The sequence below is a fragment of the Panthera onca genome, chromosome E2 (assembly GCF_046562875.1).
Source record: "Panthera onca isolate mPanOnc1 chromosome E2, mPanOnc1 haplotype 2, whole genome shotgun sequence".
In the NCBI taxonomy this organism is placed as follows: Eukaryota; Metazoa; Chordata; class Mammalia; order Carnivora; family Felidae; genus Panthera; species Panthera onca.
In genome coordinates, this window is record NC_138353.1 from 13,283,784 (window position 1) to 13,304,154 (window position 20,371).

Consider the following 20,371-nt stretch of genomic DNA (forward strand, 5'->3'; position numbering starts at 1 on the left):
TGAGGTACAAGTGCCCCTATGCATCAGTACTGCTGTATCCCTTGGGTAAATTCCTAGCAGTGCTACCGCTGGGTCATAGGGTAGGTCTATTTTTAATTTTTTGAGGAACCTCCACACTGTTTTCCAGAGCGGCTGCACCAGTTTGCATTCCTACCAACAGTGCAAGAGGGTTCCCGTTTCTCCACATCTTCTCCAGCATCTATAGTCTTCTGATCTGTTCATTTTGGCCACTCTGACTGGCGTGAGGTGATATCTGAGTGTGATTTTGATTTGTATTTCCCTGATGAGGAGCGATGTTGAGCATCTTTTCATGTGCCTGTTGGCCATCTGGATGTCTTCTTTAGAGAATTGTCTATTCATGTTTTCTGCCCATTTCTTCACTGGATTATTTGTTCTTTGGGTGTGGAGTTTGGTGAGCTCTTTATAGATTTTGTATACTAGCCCTTTGTCCGATATGTCATTTGCAAATATCTTTTCCCATTCTGTTGGTTGCCTTTTAGTTTTGTTGATTGTTTCCTTTGCTGTGCAGATTTTTATCTTCATGAGGTCCCAATAGTTCATTTTTGCTTTTAATTCCCTTGCCTTTGGGGATGTGTCAAGTAAGAAATTGCTATGGCTGAGGTCAGAGAGGTCTTTTCCTGTTTTCTCCTCTAGGGTTTTGATGGTTTCCTGTCTCACATTCAGGTCCTTTATCCATTTTGAGTTTATTTTTGTGAGTGGTGTGACAAAGTGGTCTAGTTTCAGCCTTCTGCATGTTGCTGTCCAGTTCTCCCAGCACCATTTGTTAAAGAGACTGTCTTTTTTCCATTGGATATTCTTTCCTGCTTTGTCAAAGATTAGTTGGCCATACTTTTGTGGGTCTAGTTCTGGGGTTTCTATTCTATTTCATTGGTCTATGTGTATGTTTTTGTGCCAATACCATGCTGTCTTGATGATTGCAGCTTTGTAGTAGATCCTGCCTTTTTTTAAAGTGTTTATTTATATTTGAGAGAGAGCTAGAGAGCGAGCAGGGGAGGGGCAGAGAGGGAGGGAGACACAGAATCCCAAGCAGGCTCCACACTGTCAGCGCAGAGCCCGACGTGAGGCTTAAACTCACGAACTGTGAGATCATGACCTGAGCTGAAATCAAGAATCGGACCCTTAGCTGACAGAGTCACCCAGGTGCCCTGCTATACCTGCTTTCTTGGCCCCACCTAGCTCTTACCCCAAAAAGGTTTGTTGAATGAATGAAAGAATAAAAAGTTGGGCAGTGGAGAGGAAGAGAGTAAGATTGGTGGTGGGGAGAAGTGTGTGTAGAATCTGGGTAGAGTTTGCAGTAGACAGGCTAAAATGGGGGATTGAATGAGCTGCCAGACCTCATTTGAAAGAAATGATTTGACTTATTGCATTTAAAAATATTTATTGGCTTCTGTTTGCTACTTGCCTGGTTATGTTTAGGGTCATTTGGGACCAGCTAAGAAACTGAGGTTTCCAGGTTTCTTTCAGGTAATTAAGGTTAAGCCTAGGGAATGGGTGTGCATTGGGCGGGGCTGGGGGGGGGCGGATTGGTAGGGCACAGGAAAAGACTAAGAAGAGAAGAGGGCACTAGAGAGAACAGTAATCTTGGGGAAAATGCTTTGTGAAAACACGAATGGGGACAAGGAGGCGGAGCTGCAAGTGGGAGAACATCGTCTAGGTGCACTCATTGCCTTCTGGACTGAGACGGTTGCATTGGGAGAGTGGGCCCTCAGGGCTCCTATAAAGGCAGAGCAAAGCTTTCCAGCTGACATCGCGTGAGAAATTGCTGGCAGGCTCTGGAGTGCTTGTTTGGTTTCCTGTGGTGCCTTTGGTGCCCTAGGGTTAAAATAAAGACTAATGTTAAAAACATTTAAAAATTTTAATTTTTTTCTCAAAAAATTTTTTGTTTGTTTAATTTTGAGAGAGAGAGAGAGAGAGAGAGAGAGAGCAGAGCATGAGTGGGGAAGGGACAGAGAGAGAGGGAGACACAGAGTCTGAAACAGGCTCCAGGTTCTGAGTTGTCAGCACAGAGCCTGATGTGGGGCTTGAACTCACGAACTGTGAGATCATGACCTGAGCCTAAGCTGAATGCTTAACCGACTGAGCCACCCAAGCGCCCCTTAAAAATTTAATTTTTATGAAAGATTTTAAAATGATATAAAAGTGATACTAATCCAATGGAAAACATTAAAATTTAAAAAATTTAAAATTGAAAATAAAAAATATATATCCTTCACTCCCCATTCCCCAGAACTAACTATTGTTAATAGTTGGCTATATAGCCTTCCATATCTTTTTGTATGTAAACATAGTAGTTTACTTTAAAAAACAAAAAGGAGGGGCGCCTGGGTGGCTCAGTATGTTAAGCCCCTTGTCTGGCTCTGTGCTGACCATGCCGAGACTACTTGGGATTCTCTGTTTCCCTCTCTCTCTCTCTCTCTCTCATGCATGTGCGGGCTCTCTCTCTCTCAAAAATAAGTAAAACATTAAAAACAAAACAAAAACCAAACAAATGAGAAAAACCCAAAAATGAGATTAGGCTATACATATTGCTTTGCTCTGCACCTTTAACAAATCATACGTTATTGCAAAATATTATATATACACATCAATACAAATCCATAAAAACTTACATGTGCAGTTTATTGTTTAAAATTTCTTTGATTTTTCTTTTTTTAAACTTTTTTTTTATTTTGAGAGAGAGAGAGCAAGTATGGGAGGGGCAGAGAGAGTGGGAGACAGAATCCCAAGAAGGCTCCATGCTATTAGTGTAAGCCTGACGTGGGGCTCGAACCCATGAATGGTGAGATCATGACCTGAGCCCAAGTCGAGAGTCAGACGCTTAACCAACTGAGCTACCCAGGTGCCCCATATGTGCAGTTTAATTAATAGTTCTAAAGCAGATATCCATGAAACTGCTATCTAGGCCTAAGAAATAGAGTAGAAATAGAATATTGCCAGCAATACCCCTCCTTTTCTGATCTCTATCCTCCTTTTCCCCCTCACAGAGGTAATCCTGACTTTTATAGTAAACACTTACTTTCTTTTTTGTTTTACTACCTAATTATGTATTCCTAAATAATTCAGTTGAATTTTGCCTATTTTTTTAAACATTTTTAAAAAATTTATTTTTGAGAGACAGAGAGAGACAGAGTGTGAGCAGGGGAGGGGCAGAAAGTGAGGGAGACACAGAATCTGAAGCAGGCTCCAGGCTCTGAGCTGTCAGCACAGAGCCTGACGCGGGGCTTGAACCCACGAATCATGAGATCATGACCTGAGTTGAAGTCTTGTGTCTTTTTAAAAAAATTTTCACTCAATGTTGTATTTGTAAGATTCATTTACATTGTTATGTGTTCATTTTCACTGATATATGATATTTGAATATACCACCATTTATTTGTTGGTCAGTTTCTTTTTTTTTTTTAAGTAGGCTTCACACCCAGTGTGGCGCCCAGCGCGGGATTGAACTCAAAACCTTGAGATCAAGACCTGAGCTCAGATCAAGAGTTGGAAGCTTAACCAACTGAGCCACCCAGACGCCCCCATTGGTTAGTTTTTGGTTTGGGGTAGTTATGAGCAATGCTACTATGAAATTCTTGTACATATATCCTGGTGTATATAAGAATACATTCCTTTTAGGGCGCCTGGGTGGCTCAGTCGGTTAAGTATCTGACTTCGGCTCAGGTCATGATCTCACAGTTTGTGGGTTCGAGCCCCACATCGGGCTCTGTGAGCCTGGAGCCTGTTGGATTCTGTGTCTCATTCTCTCTCTGCCCCTCCCCCACTTGTGCTCTCTTTCTGTCTCTCAAAAATAAATAAATGTAAAAAAAAAATTGAAAAAAAAAAAGAGTACATTCCTTTTGAGCATATACCTAGGAGTGGAATTTCTTGGTCAAAGAACTTAAACTTTAGTAGATAACTGCCAGCACTTTTTCAAAGTGATTTATCAATTAATTATTCCCATTAGCAGGATATGAGAATTTCTCTGTCCTACTCTTTGCCAATACTTGGTATTGTAGGACTTTAAAATTTTTGCCAATCTGATGATGTATAGTGACATCTGTTTGGTTTTAATTTGCATTTTTCCAATTACCAGATTTCCCTGTCTCTGAAATGCCTATTCAAATATTTTGCCTATTTTTCTGTAGTGTTGCCTGACTTCCTTTCCTTGGTCTGTCAGAATTCTTTATATATTCTGCATATTAATCCCTTTGTCAGTTTTATATGCTGCAGATACTGTCTACTTTTAGATTGTCATTTCATTCTTTTGATGACCAGAATTTCTTAATTTCAGTGAAATCAGATTTATTAATCCTTTCTTTTATGGCTTATCCTTTCATACCCCAAGATCATGAATATATTCTCTCATATTCCCTTGTAAATTTGCTACTCAAATTTATATCTTTAATGTACTTAAAACATTTTCGTGAAGCATGTGAAGTAGGGAATATCTCTTTTTCACTTTATGTATATTGTGGTTATCTTTCTGATCAACACATAACAATTTAACTCATTATTTTTGACAACTACTGAATTGCCCAGTTTTCTTTTGATGAATATTTTTATTTCCATCAGTTTGTCAATACAAAAACTGCTCTAATTAATATTGTGTGTATATCTTTGAGTATCCATGCTAGTATTCTATGCTGGAGATTTCTTGAAGTGAGATTACTGGGTTAAAAGGTACACACATTTCAATTTTTGATAGATACTACCAAGTTGTATTTTACTTCTACCTGCAGTGATAAGGATGCTGATTTCTCTCATTCTTAATAATATCATAATACTAATCAGTTTAATTTGCTAATTTACTTTTAATATGACATTTAAAAACTGCTCAAGGGAGGAATCAAGTTCTGTTTGACACTGACACTGGTGTCATCTTCAGAGATCAATGATCAATGGCCAGGTCTCCAATAGCCCCATCTCCTTCCACTTTGATAGGCAGTGGGCTTCCAAAATGTAAGAATTTGTTTGAAACTTTCTAGTATTAGGAAAATTGTATCCTGCTTTCCTTCCTCTTCCTATTTCCCCACGAGTTGACATTGAGTAGAAAGGACTGAGAGGTGTGATTATCTTGGTCTTCATTTCACTTCTCTTGTCTGTTCTCAACCCCTGCTTCGGCTCTAGTTGATTCCACAGTGACCCTCGTTTAAGGAAGGTCATTCTTTTGAAACTTACTGGTTTTCTTCACACTGCCCTTGAAATGGTCACAGGGACACTGCTTCTTTGGCAGCCTGGGCACTGTCATGAGTTTTCTTTTAGGAGCTCTCAGGAACCAGTCTGAAATAACAGGGTTGCTGCTTAGACGGGAAGATTAATGTGTTTCAGAGTAGGGAGTAGGGCAGGGCTTTACTTGCCATCTTTCTTGCCTTCCAGTGTATCACACTGCAGTGGGGGCAGGGAAAAGAGTCAACACAGAACAGTAGAGATACCCGTTTACGTGAACACCAGGATTTCTGACTTGTTTTGCCTGACCTGTATTGGCAAGAATTTGATGGCAGGTTTGGAGGAGGCATCAGGATATCATTAAGGAGACCAAAAAGTGAAGAAAAGATCTAGGTGTCTGCCTTGGCCAAGCATTTTGCCTAATTTCAGTCTTATTTATGAATATAACAAGGTTGAAAACAAGATCCAGGATATTTTTGGAAGGCAGCCCTGGGTTCTTGGGGAAAAGTGTAAGGGGGAAGTGGCAGCCAGAGATTCAGCCAGCTCCCCCTGAACCTTGGGGGTTCAGCTCTTGCCTGAGACTCAAGAAGACAAGAGTTGGTGCTGCATGCGGTGGGCTGGTGGAGAGGGCAGTGGGTGAAGTCATCCTAGAAGATATCTGCATTGGCGTCAGGGGGACTCAGGGGAGAGCTGGATTGTGACCTGTGTACTGCTATTGTTGATACTGACCTTTGCACTCACATTCTTGGCTGCCTTCTTGGAGCCACCTCCTAGGAGCCTGGCGTTGGTCCCGATGGCCTCTGGCGACCCCTGGTGGAAGGAAACTGGTCACTTCCAGGCACTGGAAAGGGAAGGGGCCAACAGAAATGCTCCCCCAGCATTGTGCTACCTAGTGGAGTTTTTCCCTTCCTTTTTAGTCAGGGATCCTAGGGTACTTCGACAGACGACTATTTTAAATGGATAAGGAAATGAGGTTTAAAATCTGGAAAGCAGGGTGCCTGGGTGGCTCGGTTGGTTAAGTGTCCGACTTCGGCTCAGGTCATGATCTCACGGTCCGTGAGTTCGAGCCCCGCGTCGGGCTCTGTGCTGACAGCTCAGAGCCTGGAGCCTGTTTCAGATTCTGTGTCTTCCTCTCTCTCTCTGCCCCTCCCCTGTTCATGCTCTGTCTCTCTCTGTCTCAAAAATAAATAAACGTTAAAAAAAAAATTAAAAAAAAAAATCTGGAAAGCTTAGCTGGAGGTAGGTGGAAAAAGAATGGCTTCTGGATGGAAAAAAGGACAAAAGGTGGGCGTTTAATCAAGACCTGACAATATACTCCCCACCCCAACATGCATTAAAATTCTCATGACTTAAGGAATGAGAACAAAGAGCAGATTATTATATAAACTAGTTGGGATCTTCACCTGACCTTTAAGTTCCCTGTATTTGAATCCATAATCCCAGTTCAGCTATAAGAGGATGGTATTTACCTTTGTGCCTCTGGAACAAATCCATTACTCTTTTGGCCTCTAGTCAAGTTTGTCTTATCACCTGATGCTGTCTTATTCCAATTTTGTGATACTTAAAATATTTTTATGACTATCAAGGATGGTGGATTGTAGACTTGAGATTCTGGAGCTAGAATTGGGCCCGGATGATGCTTGTCTGTACAGTAGTTTCTGATATTTCCTGTAAGAATTAATTATGCCTTCCCATGGTTCCCCATTGTATCTGAATGCAGCTCTCTTAATGCACAGTTATACAATATAGTTTGTTGTTTGAAATCTGTTGTGGACTGAATCGTGTCCACACACCCCCACCCAATTCATGTTGAAGCCCTAAACCCTGGTACGTACCTCAGTATGACTGTATTTGAAGATAGGGTCTTTAGAGATGATTGAGTTAAAATGAGGTCATTAGGATGGGACATAATTCAGTCCGACTGGAGTCCTGACAAGAAGAAGAGATTTGGGCAAAGAGACACCAGAGATATATGTGCACAGAGGAAAGATCATGTGAGGGTATAGCAAGAGGGTGGCCATCTGTGAGCAAGAAGAAAGGCCTCAGAAGAAACTAAACTTGTTGACGTCTTGATCTTGGACTTCTGGTCTCCAGAACCGTGAGGAAATAAATTTCTGTTGTTTCAGCCACCCATTCTGTGCCATTTTGTTATGGTTGCCCTAGCAAACTAAAAATCTTTCTCCGACACCAGACTCTGAACCAGTGGCTCAGTAGTCATTCAGCTACATACAGCTGACAGATGGTAGGCACTTGGTAAATGTTTGTTAATGAGTGAATGAACAAGTTGTCTAGAGAGGCCCCTCAGAGATCATCTGGTTCAATCCAGGTCTCTTTCCCAGACTTGTGCCCTTTCTGCCACACAGATGGAAGGTGTTGCATCATTTCCCCAAGTGCTAGTTTTCAAATGTTCTCATGTTCTGTTTTGAGTGCCGTTAAAATAATTTAAACAAGCAAACATAGCCCCTGCCATCTAAACTTTTCTAATATTTTACTCTCATGTGACCTTTACTTGTAGTTGCAGAGGAAAGCCACAGAATATTAGAGTCAGAAGGAATTTTAGAGATTATTTAGTTGGATCCCTTTATTGAGAAGTTTTTCTACCCTAAATGTAATATACCTATTTTAGAGATGATTTGGAAGGTACAAATAAAGAAATCTTTACTTTTATCATCTGAGTGTATTTTGGTGTGTCTCCTACATATGATTTTCTTTATACAGTGATAACCATAGTATGTGAACACTTTTTTTTTTTTTGGTTCATCTTATAAGCATGTTGCTATGTCATCTCCATAATGGACATTTTTATTCACTTTTTAAAAAAGTAGTCTCTACACCCAACGTGGGGCTCGAACTCGTGACCCCGAGATCAGGAGTCACATGCTCCACTGATTGAGCCATCCAGGCACCCCCATAACAGACATTAAAAAATTTTTTTTTTGGGGCGCCTGGGTGGCGCAGTCGGTTAAGCGTCCGACTTCAGCCAGGTCACGATCTCGCGCTCTGTGAGTTCGAGCCCCGTGTCAGGCTCTGGGCTGATGGCTCGGAGCCTGGAGCCTGTTTCCGATTCTGTGTCTCCCTCTCTCTCTGCCCCTCCCCCGTTCATGCTCTGTCTCTCTCTGTCCCAAAAATTTAAAAAAAAAAAAAAATTTTTTAATGTTTATTTATTTTTGAGAGAGAGAGAGAGTGAGAGCAGGGGAGGAACAGAGAGAGGGAGACACAGAATCCGAAGCAGGTTCCAGGCTCCCAGCTGTCACCACAGAGCCCAATGCGGGGCTCGAACCCATGAACTGTGAGATCATGACCTGAGCCAAAGTCGGATGCTTAACCAACTGAGCCACCCAGGGGCCCCCATAACAGACATTTTTAATGACTGCATAACATTCCCAACAAGTGTGTGTGCTCCAAATTATTTAACTGTTTGTCCATCGCTGAATATTCAGATTGTTTATTTTTGGATATTGATAAATTCTTTCTGTTTGTTACTGTTTTCCAAATGTTAGATTATTGTCTTGGGCAAGATTTCCCAAAGTGGAATTACTGGGTCAAGAGTTAAGAACAGTTTTATGTTGCCTGATATTATTACTAAGTTGCTTTTAAAAGGGTTTCATGAATTAACTAAATCACTGCCTTTTTTTTTTTTTTTTTCAGATGAGAAAACTGAGGTCCAGAGAGAACAAATGGAATGCCCAAGTTCACAAAGGTAATGGGGATACATCTGAAGCTAAAACCCAGGTCCAAGTTTCTTAGTCTGTTGTTCTTTCTGCAGCCTTTAGAATCCTAATTCCACGGTGTGACTTAAAATGAAGCTGCATGTTACTATAGTATTATGTCTCCCAAACCTCAGACATTTCTGGATCATCTTTATAATTTTTGCTGTAGCTTGTACCACCTCTACTATTATTTGCCTCATACTTTTTCTTTAAGTACATTTAATTTACAAAACAGCTTCATCCTATGCAGTATTATCTGTGAGGTTATGGGTTTGGTACATATGTATTTTTTTTTCTAACATGCATTAACATAAACATGTAACTATTAAAGTAAAAGCTAATTTATGCCCTACCTAAAATCAATTTTGGGAAATACTGATATAGTTGAATAAGCATCAATTTTACATGATCTGGGATCAACAACTTTCTCTGTCACTTAGCTTCTTTGATCTTTGGTTCTCTGGCTTGTAAAATGAGGGTCACAGTATCCATCTTGCAGAGTTAGGGATAAATGAGCTACTAGTGGTGCCCGATGCCCAGTGCCCAAGTAGGTGTTCAGTATATGACGATTATTGTGGTGGTTATTATTGTGGACTTCTATCACTCAGTCCCAAAGAGAGTGTCTATGCTAGAATGTTAGGTTTGTTGTTTTCTGGTGACCTGTATGTGAAAAGAAGTTACTTACACTTGTTAGGACTTGTGGTAGATCTGTCATTATTTTGACTTCCCAGTTCCACTACATATTGGCTTTATTATTTTGGATAAATTGCGTAACTCCTATGTCCCATTTACCTAATTTGTAAAACGGGATTAATAATAGTCCATTTGTGTGTGTATGCATGCATCTGTTTCCTAGCTTTGTCCACTAGAGGGCCTAGAAGCACTCGCACCTAGTAGCCGTGGGCAATACTTCAGTACTCATGGTTTGTGAGGACCATTCTCCAATGAAAGGAACCAGGGCTCCTTGGAGAAATGGCTGATTCCAAGGCGGGCCAGGGAAGTACAAGATATGCCTGGAACATCTTGCGGTATCAGAAAGTCCAGAACTGCTAAAAAATGATATGTCAAAAAGACACAGAAGCCTGTTTGAAGAAGGTCTCAGTGGTCAATTTTGAGACAATATGAACAACACAATAAATAATGGTAGCAATGGGTTATAATCCATAAATGTCCATGAGTCTTTACTCATATAAATAAATAATTCAAGGGGTGCCTGGGTGGCTCAGTCAGTTAAGCCTCTGACTTGGCTCATGTCATGATCTCATGGTTAGTGAGTTCGAGCCTTGCATTGGGCTCTCAGCTGTCAGCACAGAGCCCACTTTGGATCCTCTGTCTCCCTCTCTCTCGCCCCTCCCCCACTGTCTCTCAAAAATATATAAACATTAAAAAATAAATTAAAAATTCAATAAATAAATGGGAGAGAAGGAACAGCTTTTTTTTTTTTTTTTTAAGTTTATTTATTTTGAGAGAGAGAGAGGGACAGAATCTCAAGCAGGGAGAGAATCTTACGGTACATGGGGATCGAGCCCCGAGCTGAGACCAAGAGTCGGACGCTCAACTGACTGAGCCACCCAGGTGCCTGGAGCAGCTTTTTCTTATAGTAGAATTCCAGTTAATAAATGTGGAAGGAATGATGGAAATAGGAAATCATCATTTGGCTAATACCATACTAACACTTGTTGAAGGTGGGTGGGAATCCTCAATGGATTTTAAAAATTAATGGGCAAAAGTATGATGAGAAGAAACAGGCTATTTTGCATAGTCTTAAAGTATCTCTCCACAAGATACTTATTAATTACAGTGGGAAAACCAGTAACTTTACACTAGAGAAACCTGGCAGACACCACCTTAACCAAGTGTTCAAAATTAACATCAGTAGTTGGGAATTCAGTATTACGGGCCGTCTGCTGTGATGCATGGAGAAGGCATACATTACTTTTGTGGTATTCTTGCCAGAAATGCATAATCTGAATTTAATCAAGAAGAAACATCAAGCAAACCCAACTTGAAGGACTTTCTACAAAATAACTGACCAGTACTCTTTAAAACTGTCGGGGCGCCTGGGTGGCGCAGTCGGTTAAGCGTCCGACTTCAGCCAGGTCACGATCTCGCGGTCCGTGAGTTCGAGCCCCGCGTCAGGCTCTGGGCTGATGGCTCGGAGCCTGGAACCTGTTTCCGATTCTGTGTCTCCCTCTCTCTCTGCCCCTCCCCCGTTCATGCTCTGTCTCTCTCTGTCCCAAAAATAAATAAAAAAGGTTGAAAAAAAAATTTTAAAAGAAAAAAAAAATAAAACTGTCAAAATCATGAAAGACAAGGAAGGCTGAAAAACTACCGTAGTTTGGGGGAAATCAAAGGAGATGTGATAACTTTACTTAGTGTAGCATCCTGGATTGGACCAAAAAGAGACATTAATTGGATGATTAGCAAAATCTAAATATTAGTACATTAGTTAATAGTATTATATCAATGCTTATTTCCTGGTTTTGATCATCATATTATGGTGTTGTAAGATGTTATTTGAAAAAAACTGGATGAAGCATATATTGGAACTCTGATTATTTTTATCTATTTTTTTTAAGTCTGAAAAATGAAACATTAATTAAAAAATATATTAGATTTCTGTGAGGACACAATGAGGCAATGTGTGTGAAGTGTTTAAATATTACCTGCCACATAGGATTGCTTAATACATTTCGGCTATTATTGTAGGTAATTTTATAGTTAATAATGATATGAGTAATTAATCTATTATTATAAGTGATTTGTTTCCTAACATTTTCATATACTCTTATCTGTTCTCCTCCCTTTCTGTGAAAAACACACTGCACATGTATGTGGTTATTTTGAGATAAAGTAAGATCAGATTTTATTTTGAGAATTTTTTTGGCAGGGAAGGTGGGGGGGGGGGGTGTCATTTCTTCTAGCCAGACTTGGGTGCTGCAAAACTCCTTGGCAGGGGTACACGAATTTGAGCCGGATGTGTCTGTAATAGCGCCACCTGGTGGCACAGCAAGCTTTCCCCAGATTCATTGCCATTGTGCTTTAGGAGCTACTGTAGGAATTTTACTCAGTCCATTTATTGAATCCTTGCTAGGTACACATTACAGATGATATTCACAACAATGATATATTATAAGTAACATTTTACTCCTTTTAAGATGATAAAACAGGCTCCAAAAAGTGAAGCAGCTTGTCTAGGGTTCAAAATAAGTGGTGGAGCCAGGATTCAGATCTAGGTTCTCTGGGCTTCAAGGCTGAGTTTACAGGTCCAGGTAAGTCTGAACGCGTAGCCAGGTGTGAGAACTATTGCTATAGAGCAACTATTGCTGAGAGCAGCACTCTCAGCTGGGGAGTGGTTTTCCCCTCCAGGGGACAATTGGCAATGTCTGGAGTTAACTCTGGCTGTCTTAACTGGGGACAGAGGTGAAGAGGCTGCTATTGTCATATAGTTGGTAGAGGCCACACAGATGCTACCCGAAAATCTTACAATGCACAGAATACATTCTACACCCTACAACACAAAATAACACCCTGCCCTAAAGCGCTGTCCAGCCCCAAATGTCAACAGAGCTGCTGTCAAATCCAGGTGTAGAGTCTTTAAAGGGCAACACTTTGAACTTAGAAACCTGAGCATTTTATTCTTTTTTTGTTTTTATGTTTTATTTATTTAAGTAATCTCTATACCCAACGTGGGGTTTAAGCTCATGACCTCGAGATCAAGAGTTGCATGCTCCTCTGACCGAGACAGCTAGGTGCCCCATGAGCATTTTATTCTTTCACTTAGCAAATATTTACTAAATATTATGCTGGATAGTGTGACGGATATGGAGACAATATACCAGATTGTGCCACCAAGGAGGTTACAGTCTAGAAGGGCAGGGGGGTGAAGGTAGGAAAGGCACAGCAACACCTTCAGTATAAGACGGTATGTGGCAAGTGCAAAGAGAGAGTCAAGTTTAGGCTAGGCACATTCACAGGACAGAGGGCTCCCATCTGGTCTTGAGAGGAATCAGGGAGGCCGTGAGGAGGAGGTGGATTCTGAGCTGAGAGTATGAACAAAGTCAAACTAGTAGGAAGGCATAAGAGCTGTTCAGGGAACAGCCAACAGTCTAGTTTAGGTGGAGCCTAGAGCACTTGTTAGTGAGTGGAGGGGTGGATTGGGAAAGGCAGGTTGTGGTTAGAGCTTTGAATCAAGGCTGAGGACTCTAACCTTGGTGTCTGTTGCAATGATGGAAAAGCCTTCCTTTCCAGACTGGTGGTCTAGACCCTAATGCTATGGGCCCAGCACCTTCCAAAAAGCTCTCTCTACAAGGGAGGGAAAGTTTGAAATTGGGGTGGACTGAGGTAAACTTCTTATTTTAAGGACCAAGTTGATGATAAATATGCAGCAAAGCTATCTTTCTCAAAGTAGCCTTTGGGGAGATGGTTCTCTCGAGTAGAAACATATATGGGACGAGCTTTCTTCTGCACAGTTGTTCTGCTAAGGGCTAGGCACTTGAGATGTAGTGAAAGCTGGAGCCTATTTGGAGCTCTTAACCTAAGACCTGCTTCCCAAGAGATGAGCTTAGTATGGCTAAAACTTCCAATGTGAATGCTGTCTGGTAATATGATTTTTCTAGTTTATTACTTTATCATTAAATAGCGTTAAAAATTGTTGGTGGCATATCTGGTGCACTGTAAAAGAATATAAGCAAGGACTTCTCTCTTCCTCAAATGTACAGTTGCCTTCAACACCTTTACTCCACCATCACCAAGACTGGCTCTTCTGGAAAGGGATTAGAGGGAGAAGGCAAGGGAGCAAATCTTTTAATTTTTTTAAATGTTTATTTTTTGAGAGAGACCGAGACCGAGACAGAGCATGAGCAGGGGAGGGGCAGAGAGAGAGGGAGACACAGAATCGAAAGCAGGCTCCAGGCTCTGAGCTGTCAGCACAGAGCCTGACGCGGGGCTCTAACTCACAAGCTGCGAGATCATGACCTGAGCTGAAGTCAGATGCCCAACCGAGTCACTCGGACACCTCTCTTTTAATTTTTTTATGTTTATTTTATAATTTTTTATTAAAAAAGTTTATTGTTTATTTTTGACACAGAGAGAGAGACAGAGCATGAGAGGGGGAGGGGGAGACAGAGAGGAGACACAATCCAAAGCAGGCTCCAGGCTCTGAACTGTCAGCACAGAGCCCATTGCGGGGCTTGAACTCATGAGCCGTGAGATCATGACCTGAGCTAAAGTCAGATGCTTAACCGACTGAGCCACCCAGGTGTCCCAGGGAGCAAATCTTTATTGAGCCAACATGTATATATTTTGCTAGCTACAGTTCAGACATTTTGATACTCACTCTCTCATTTCACTATCACAACACTGGATGTAAGTATAGTTTTCTCCTTTTTGTAGATGAGGAGGCTAACTTGCCCCAAATCCCTATGGCTGGAAGGGGCTACATTTTTTTTTAATTTTTTTAATGTTTATTTATTTTTGAGAGACAGAGAGAGGGAGAGAGTGTGAGCAGAGGAGGAGCAGATAGAGAGGGAGACACAGAATCCAAAGCAGGCTCCAGGCTCCGAGCTGTTAGCACAGAGCCTGATGTGGGGCTCGAACTCACGAACTGTGAGATCATGACCTGAGCCGAAGTCGGGTGCTTAACTGACTGAGCCACCCAGGTGCCCCTGGAAGGGGCTACATTTTAATGCATGTTTTGTTTTGGTTTTTTTGCCACGTTTTCTTCTCTATTTTGCCACATTCCCCCCACCCCCCCGTTTCCCCTTTATAGAAAATTAATCTTATTACCTGGATTTCGGCTGCTAGAGACCATAGGCATCAGCATTAGTGGCAGCAACAGAAGGAGGGAAGAGATTAGAATTCTCATTGCGATTGTTGGTGCTGCTGTAAGGTCTCCTGAAGAAAGTGTGGAAGGTTCCCAGTTGGAGGCTCCCGGACTTCTTAGGATGGCGGTCTGGGCTTTAATCCCTGGCCAGTGTTCCCATTAGAGGGTGAGAACACCTAAGTGACGCTGACCTTGTTAGGTAACAGGTTTACAGGAATCTGGGAGGAAAAACTGGGCAAACAAAAGAAATGAAGCATTCTTAAGAACACAAGAAGGTGACTGATAACTTGGCCACAATACTGGTTCCCTTCCCTCCTCCTTCCCTCCTCCCTACCCCCTAGTATGTTATGATTTCTTCCCCAGGTCTTTTTGTTCTTTGAATTTCCTTATATCTTTCGGCAGTGCTTTCTAGCTTACTATCTGCCAGGAAAGCGAATACTAAGGGTTGCCAGAAAAGAGGATGACATGGTCTGTTTCCCCTCTGTCCCCCGGGCCTCCGGCCTTGACACAGTACACACAACAGTAGTGTTGCTAGAGAAGTTGTCTGTCTTTACTGTGTTTGCAATTCCCTCCCATGTCTGTGGCCACAGAAGTAAGGTGGGAAGTAGAGGTGACTAGAGGCGAGGTTATTTCTCCCCTGCTCAAAACATTGCCCCTGAAGCAGTGGTCAAACTGGGCCTCCTTGAAGTTTATCAGGAAGGTGGCTGTGGCTTAGTTGTTGCAGCCTGAAGTATAGGGAACTGTGTTGGTGGAAGATCCCCAGGGCTTCAGGTCCAAGAGGGTTTGAGAAACGGGAACCACAGGAGGGAAGGAGCCCTTAAAGGGTGTTTGCCCAGGCCCTTGGGGTTCTTGACTCCAGACCTTGTTTGGAAACAGCCCAAGGAGGGAAGAAAGTAATACTACTTAGAGTAACCATTAGTTACGGAACATCAGCACTTACTAAACTTGACTCCTTTCAGAGACGTTAGGAAATGTGCTCAAAGAAAGAGGAGAGGCTGGGCTTGAATGCTGGGTGATATTTGTGAGGGCCGTGGGGAAGATTAACAAGGAAGTCTTCTCTGGCAGCCTCCAGGCAGGAGTGAGAAAACTTGGCATGATTTTGTTTTACCTAAGAGGAGGGAAGAGGCAAGGCACGAGTCAAACCCTTTTTGATTTCTGTATGATCATTCTTACCCTCTCAATTTTCATATTATCACTGCTTATTGACATGTTGGAGAGCTGATTGTAGACTTTGCTATTACAAAGTTTATAAAGCACCTGCATGGAGCCAGGCACAACAGGGATTGTCCTCCAGTTGAAGGCTTGGGCTTGGTCTGAGCTTGGTCAGATATGAAACACTGTTGTGGTTTCCCTGGAAAAAAGGTTTTTTTTTGAGAGACAGCGAGTGCACCCATGACTGGGGAAGAGGCAGAGGGGGAGGGAGAGAGAGAATCTTAAGCAGACTCCATGTCCAGCGGGGAGCTGGAGAAGGATGAGCTCATGACCTGAGCTGAAAGTGAGAGCCGGACACTTCACTGACTGAGCCACCCAGGCGCCTTTCTCTGGAAAATTCTAACAATGGTCTCTGTCCTCAGGACGCTCAAATCTAACTAGCGAAATGACATATATTCATAAAACCTAGAGGTGGGAGTGGAACCAAATTTCAGAAGTGACAGGAGTTCATTGTGGGCTCAGTGTCACTCGGGGACTCTGGGTAGGTGGGGCTTGGGGGGCGGGGTTCTCGCAGGTGGGGTGGGATTTGGATTGGTGGAGGGCCAAGAGGAGGGCAGTGCAGAGAAGGAGCGTGGAGCTAATTGGACAGGGATCGTTGAGGGCAGGGGTTATTATGTTCATTTTTTTGTTCTAGAACTTATGTAGGGCCTGACACTTTGGGCCTATATTTGTTGAATCAATGTTTGTTGAATTCAGTGATATTCTTGTAACACTTTAACTAGGACTGGCATGGTAGGAAGCGTGTGAAAGTGCAGTCCATTACCAGAAAGAAAATTTCACTTATGAATGGTCACGCACTACAAGGGACCTTGTGGGGATACTTTCCTTTGCCTGTCGATTTGTCCACCAGTCCACTCTCAGGCTGCTGGGGAATGAGTGAAGCTCCTCCTCAGCTCTTCCTCTAGGTCCCCTCAGTCCTGGCTCCCTGTCATTCCCTCTGTCTGATTTTCCCCTCCAAGGACTTGGGGTGTGGTGTCGGGTCCTGTGTACCATGGGAGGGGGCTTTGGGTCCGTCAGGTCCATTGATATAAAACACACCCAAGACAAACAGACTTTTTCTTGTTCACTTTAGCAACCAGTTAGAGCCCATCTCGAGAACATTATTTGTGTTAACACAGTGTCTCTAACTTACAAAGCTCCCCTTTCAGGAAGAAGGTGAGGGGAAAGTGGGGAGAAAATACCATTCTGTCACTATTTGGTTTACCTACTCCACAGTGTACTTAGTAGACATTCAGAATCATTTGTTGATCGATTCCATGATTCATGCTGCTGTAGTAATCATCTATTCATACATATATTCAGTAGACATTTGAGCACCTAATGTGTGTCCAGTGTTTGCTAGGTGGTGACTACTGAGAAGAAAGTGTAAAACTGTCTCTGTGGGGCTCTCACTAGATCTAGAGACCCACGGGGAGCTAACCCAACTGCTCCAGTTCAGAGAGGAAATTAAGGCCCAGGGAAGTTATATGATTTGTACAACATCATGTAGTCAGTTAGCTGCAAAGCCACAGGACTAACACTCAAATTTCTCGACCTCCTTGAATTTCTGTCTGTGTGCAGCTGTGGTCAACTGTAACAGGAGAGAGTGGACATTTAGAAAGAGCCCGCGGATGCCTTGGATTAACCAGAAGGAAATGCCTGGCCCAACCATGACCATATAGGACCATCTGGGACATTTGCATTATTACTATTTTTCTTTCACTTTGAGTTTGAAATGAAGAAAACTGAGCCCAGAAACCAAGAGTGGAAGATTTTCACAGGGGGTTACTGAGATGGTCCCCAAAAGTCTTTGTTTACCTCTATTGAGGTATTTCCTGCTGCACTGTGGTGGTCTGGTTTTTTTTTAACATCCAAATATTTATTTATTTATTTATTATTTAATTTTTTTAATGTTTATTTATTTTTGAGAGAGACATGGCACGAGTGGGGTGGGGCAGAGAAAGAGGGAGACACAGAATCTGAAGCAGGCTCCAGGCTCTGAACTGTCAGCACAGAGCCTGACACGGGGCTCAAACTCACAAACTGTGAGATCATGACCTGAGCCGAAGTCGAACACTTAACCAACTGAGCCACCCAGGTGCTCTAATAAATATTTCTTAAAAAATAAAACTGAGTAAAATGTATACACCAACAAAGTTGTGGGGTGACTGAGCAGCTGCACAAGTAGGAAAAACCAGTGTCGTCAGATCATCTGATGTAGTACATGGCTTTCTAACACAGGTCTAGTGCCCAGAATGGGGAAGTGGGTGGTCCTGTGGCTCTGCTGCTCTGGTTAGAACGCTCCTGTGCTGGACACACTTCCCCTGTGCTGGATACTACTTCCTTTGCCCGTTGGAAAGGGGCAGGAGAGTGTAGGGACTTCAGAATCGTCATTTGGGAAAGGTCTGTTGTGTGAAAGGTATTTAATGTATTTCAGTGCCTACAGAGAGTAGGATTCAGATTGGTGAGTGTCCATCAGACGCATTTGGCTCAGGATGAGAAAGAGCTATCACAGCAAAGTGAATTTCCTTGGAAAATTACAAGTTTACTGGCAGAGTTCAGGCAGTAAATGTCTGAAATGTGTCTGAAAATGTGTCATAGTGATTTTTTTTTTTTTTTTTTTTTTTTTTTTTTTAAGATTACAAGGACAGAGCTTGGCTTGGAACCCAGTTTCCCCACTAATACATTTTATTAGGTGTTACAAAAACTACCCTTTGAAATGCGACATTACTGTATGATGCAGGCTGACCTCTTTCTGATAGTTCCTTCCAGTCATTGTGAGTGGTTGTGATTCTCTTATCTAATCTGTGACTTGGACTTCACCCTGTCTGCCAACTCTCACCCCCTTGCCTGGCAAGAAGGTAGGACTAAGTGCACTTACTTGTTATGGCCACGAGATGGCAGCGCTGCCTCACTGGTGTTGCCTAAGAACTCTCAGGCTCAGGCAAGTGTGTGTGTGTGTGTGTGTGTGTGTGTGTGTGTGTGTGTGTGTAGTGGTGGCAGCGTTAGAATTAGGAAACAATAAAGTGAAAAAATCAGTTAGACAGAAATGAAGTAAATAGGTAATTTTTTTCATGTCAAGTGAGAGAAACCATTGCGTTTTAGAACTGGAACACACTTTAGAGAATTTGTCTCAAACTTTAATTTGCTTACAGATCACCTGGTTTAAATACAGGTCTGATTCCTCTGGTGGGGCCTGAGATTTCTCTCTCTCTCTCTCTCTCTCTCTCTCTCTCTTTGAGATTCTGCATTTCTTTTTTTTTTTTTATAAAAATTTTTTTTTTAATGTTTATTTATTTTTGAGACAGAGAGAGACAGAGCATGAACGGGGGAGGGTCAGAGAGAGAGGGAGACACAGAATCTGAAGCAGGCTCCAGGCTCCGAGCTGTCAGCACAGAGCCCGACGCGGGGCCCGAACCCACGGACCATGAGATCATGACCTGAGCTGAAGTTGGACACTTAACCGACTGAGCCACCCAGGCGCCCCGATATTCTGCATTTCTAATAAACTTTTGGATGATGCATTGCTACTGGTTGGTGGACCAACTTTGAGTAGCAAAGCTTTAGAGGTCATTTAAGGGATTAGTTCTCACTTCACCTGATTTCTGGTTGAGAAGAAACTGAAGTCCAGAGAGAGTGTGTGACTTGCCTAATGAAGTCATGACTTTATCGCATAACTTTTTACATTTAAACCCAAGCTTCTGACACTTAGTTCAGTTCTCACTCCTCTGTATCTCAGGGCCCTCTTTGCTGTTGTTAGTGGCATCTCTTTGGTGTAAGAACCCAGAACCCCTATTTTCACCACTATCCCCTTCGGTCTTTGCTCAAGGCACCGCTTTGGATTACTCTCTTACTTAAAATCTTTAGTGGCTCTTGTGTAACTACAAGATCAAATTCATATGTCTCTTGTCTAGTTTTCATGGCTCTACAACATATGGTCCCATCTTAGCAAGCTTACCTAACTTCCCTATTTCTTAATCTCATTTTTCCACCATAGTTCTCCTCGCTCCTTCCTGTTCCCGAAACATACCAGGTTCAGTCTTCTCTCAGTGGTGGTGGTATTGGCTTGGGCTTCGGAGTTAGACATACCTGCTTGCTAATCCCAGATCCACCACTGACCTTGGCAAGTTACTTTACCTTTCTGAGGCTCAGCATCCTCTGAAATAAATGGTGGGAGGTTGGGAGCGATAAATAAAATAACATGCAAACCCGCTCTCATTCCAGAAAGCCCCCTCGAAATTAGCATCTTCAGTAGTGCCTGACACCTGGTTCCCCATGCTTGCATGTCTCCGTCTCTGTTTCCCTAAGACTTGACCATTCAGAGGCCTAACCTGAATCCTGCCTCTTTTGTGGAAGGAACCTTTCTCAGCCATTCCTGACCTAGTTGTCCCACCCTTCTATAAATTATTTCACCATTTAATTATGTGCCAGCCTCTCAGTGAGATCCCATAGAGAGACTTGAGGGATACCTGGTTTTGTA

General features: G+C 42.4%; 1 protein-coding gene and 1 long non-coding RNA gene across 3 annotated transcripts in view; one reads left to right on the forward strand and one right to left on the reverse strand.

Annotated features, from left to right (window-relative positions):
• Window positions 1–20,371, forward strand: part of LOC144614543 (uncharacterized) — a 110,465-nt gene that overhangs the window by 3,881 nt on the left and 86,213 nt on the right. For both annotated transcript variants that reach the window (XR_013552344.2, XR_013552345.2), the window contains exon 2: window positions 8,815–8,866. This is a non-coding gene — a long non-coding RNA (uncharacterized LOC144614543). The remainder of the gene's footprint in view (window positions 1–8,814; window positions 8,867–20,371) is intronic.
• CXCL17 (C-X-C motif chemokine ligand 17) lies at window positions 1,383–14,895 on the reverse strand. The gene is made up of 4 exons (XM_060651238.2): window positions 14,664–14,895; window positions 5,896–5,976; window positions 5,179–5,280; window positions 1,383–1,833 (listed from the first exon to the last, which is right to left on the reverse strand). The coding sequence occupies exons 1-4, from the start codon at window positions 14,740–14,742 to the stop codon at window positions 1,736–1,738; spliced, it is 360 nt and encodes a 119-aa protein (XP_060507221.1). The 5' UTR covers window positions 14,743–14,895; the 3' UTR covers window positions 1,383–1,735.

Coding starts and splice junctions, on each gene's coding strand:
- CXCL17 (XM_060651238.2), bottom strand. CDS start 14,742: ATGAGAATTCTAATCTCTTCCCTCCTTCTGTTGCTGCCACTAATGCTG. Junction 5,977..14,663: donor CTCTAGCAGCCGAAATCCAG/GTAATAAGATTA, acceptor TCCTTCCACCAG/GGGTCGCCAGAGGCCATCGG. Junction 1,834..5,178: donor GGGCAGTGTGAAGAAAACCA/GTAAGTTTCAAA, acceptor TTTTAACCCTAG/GGCACCAAAGGCACCACAGG.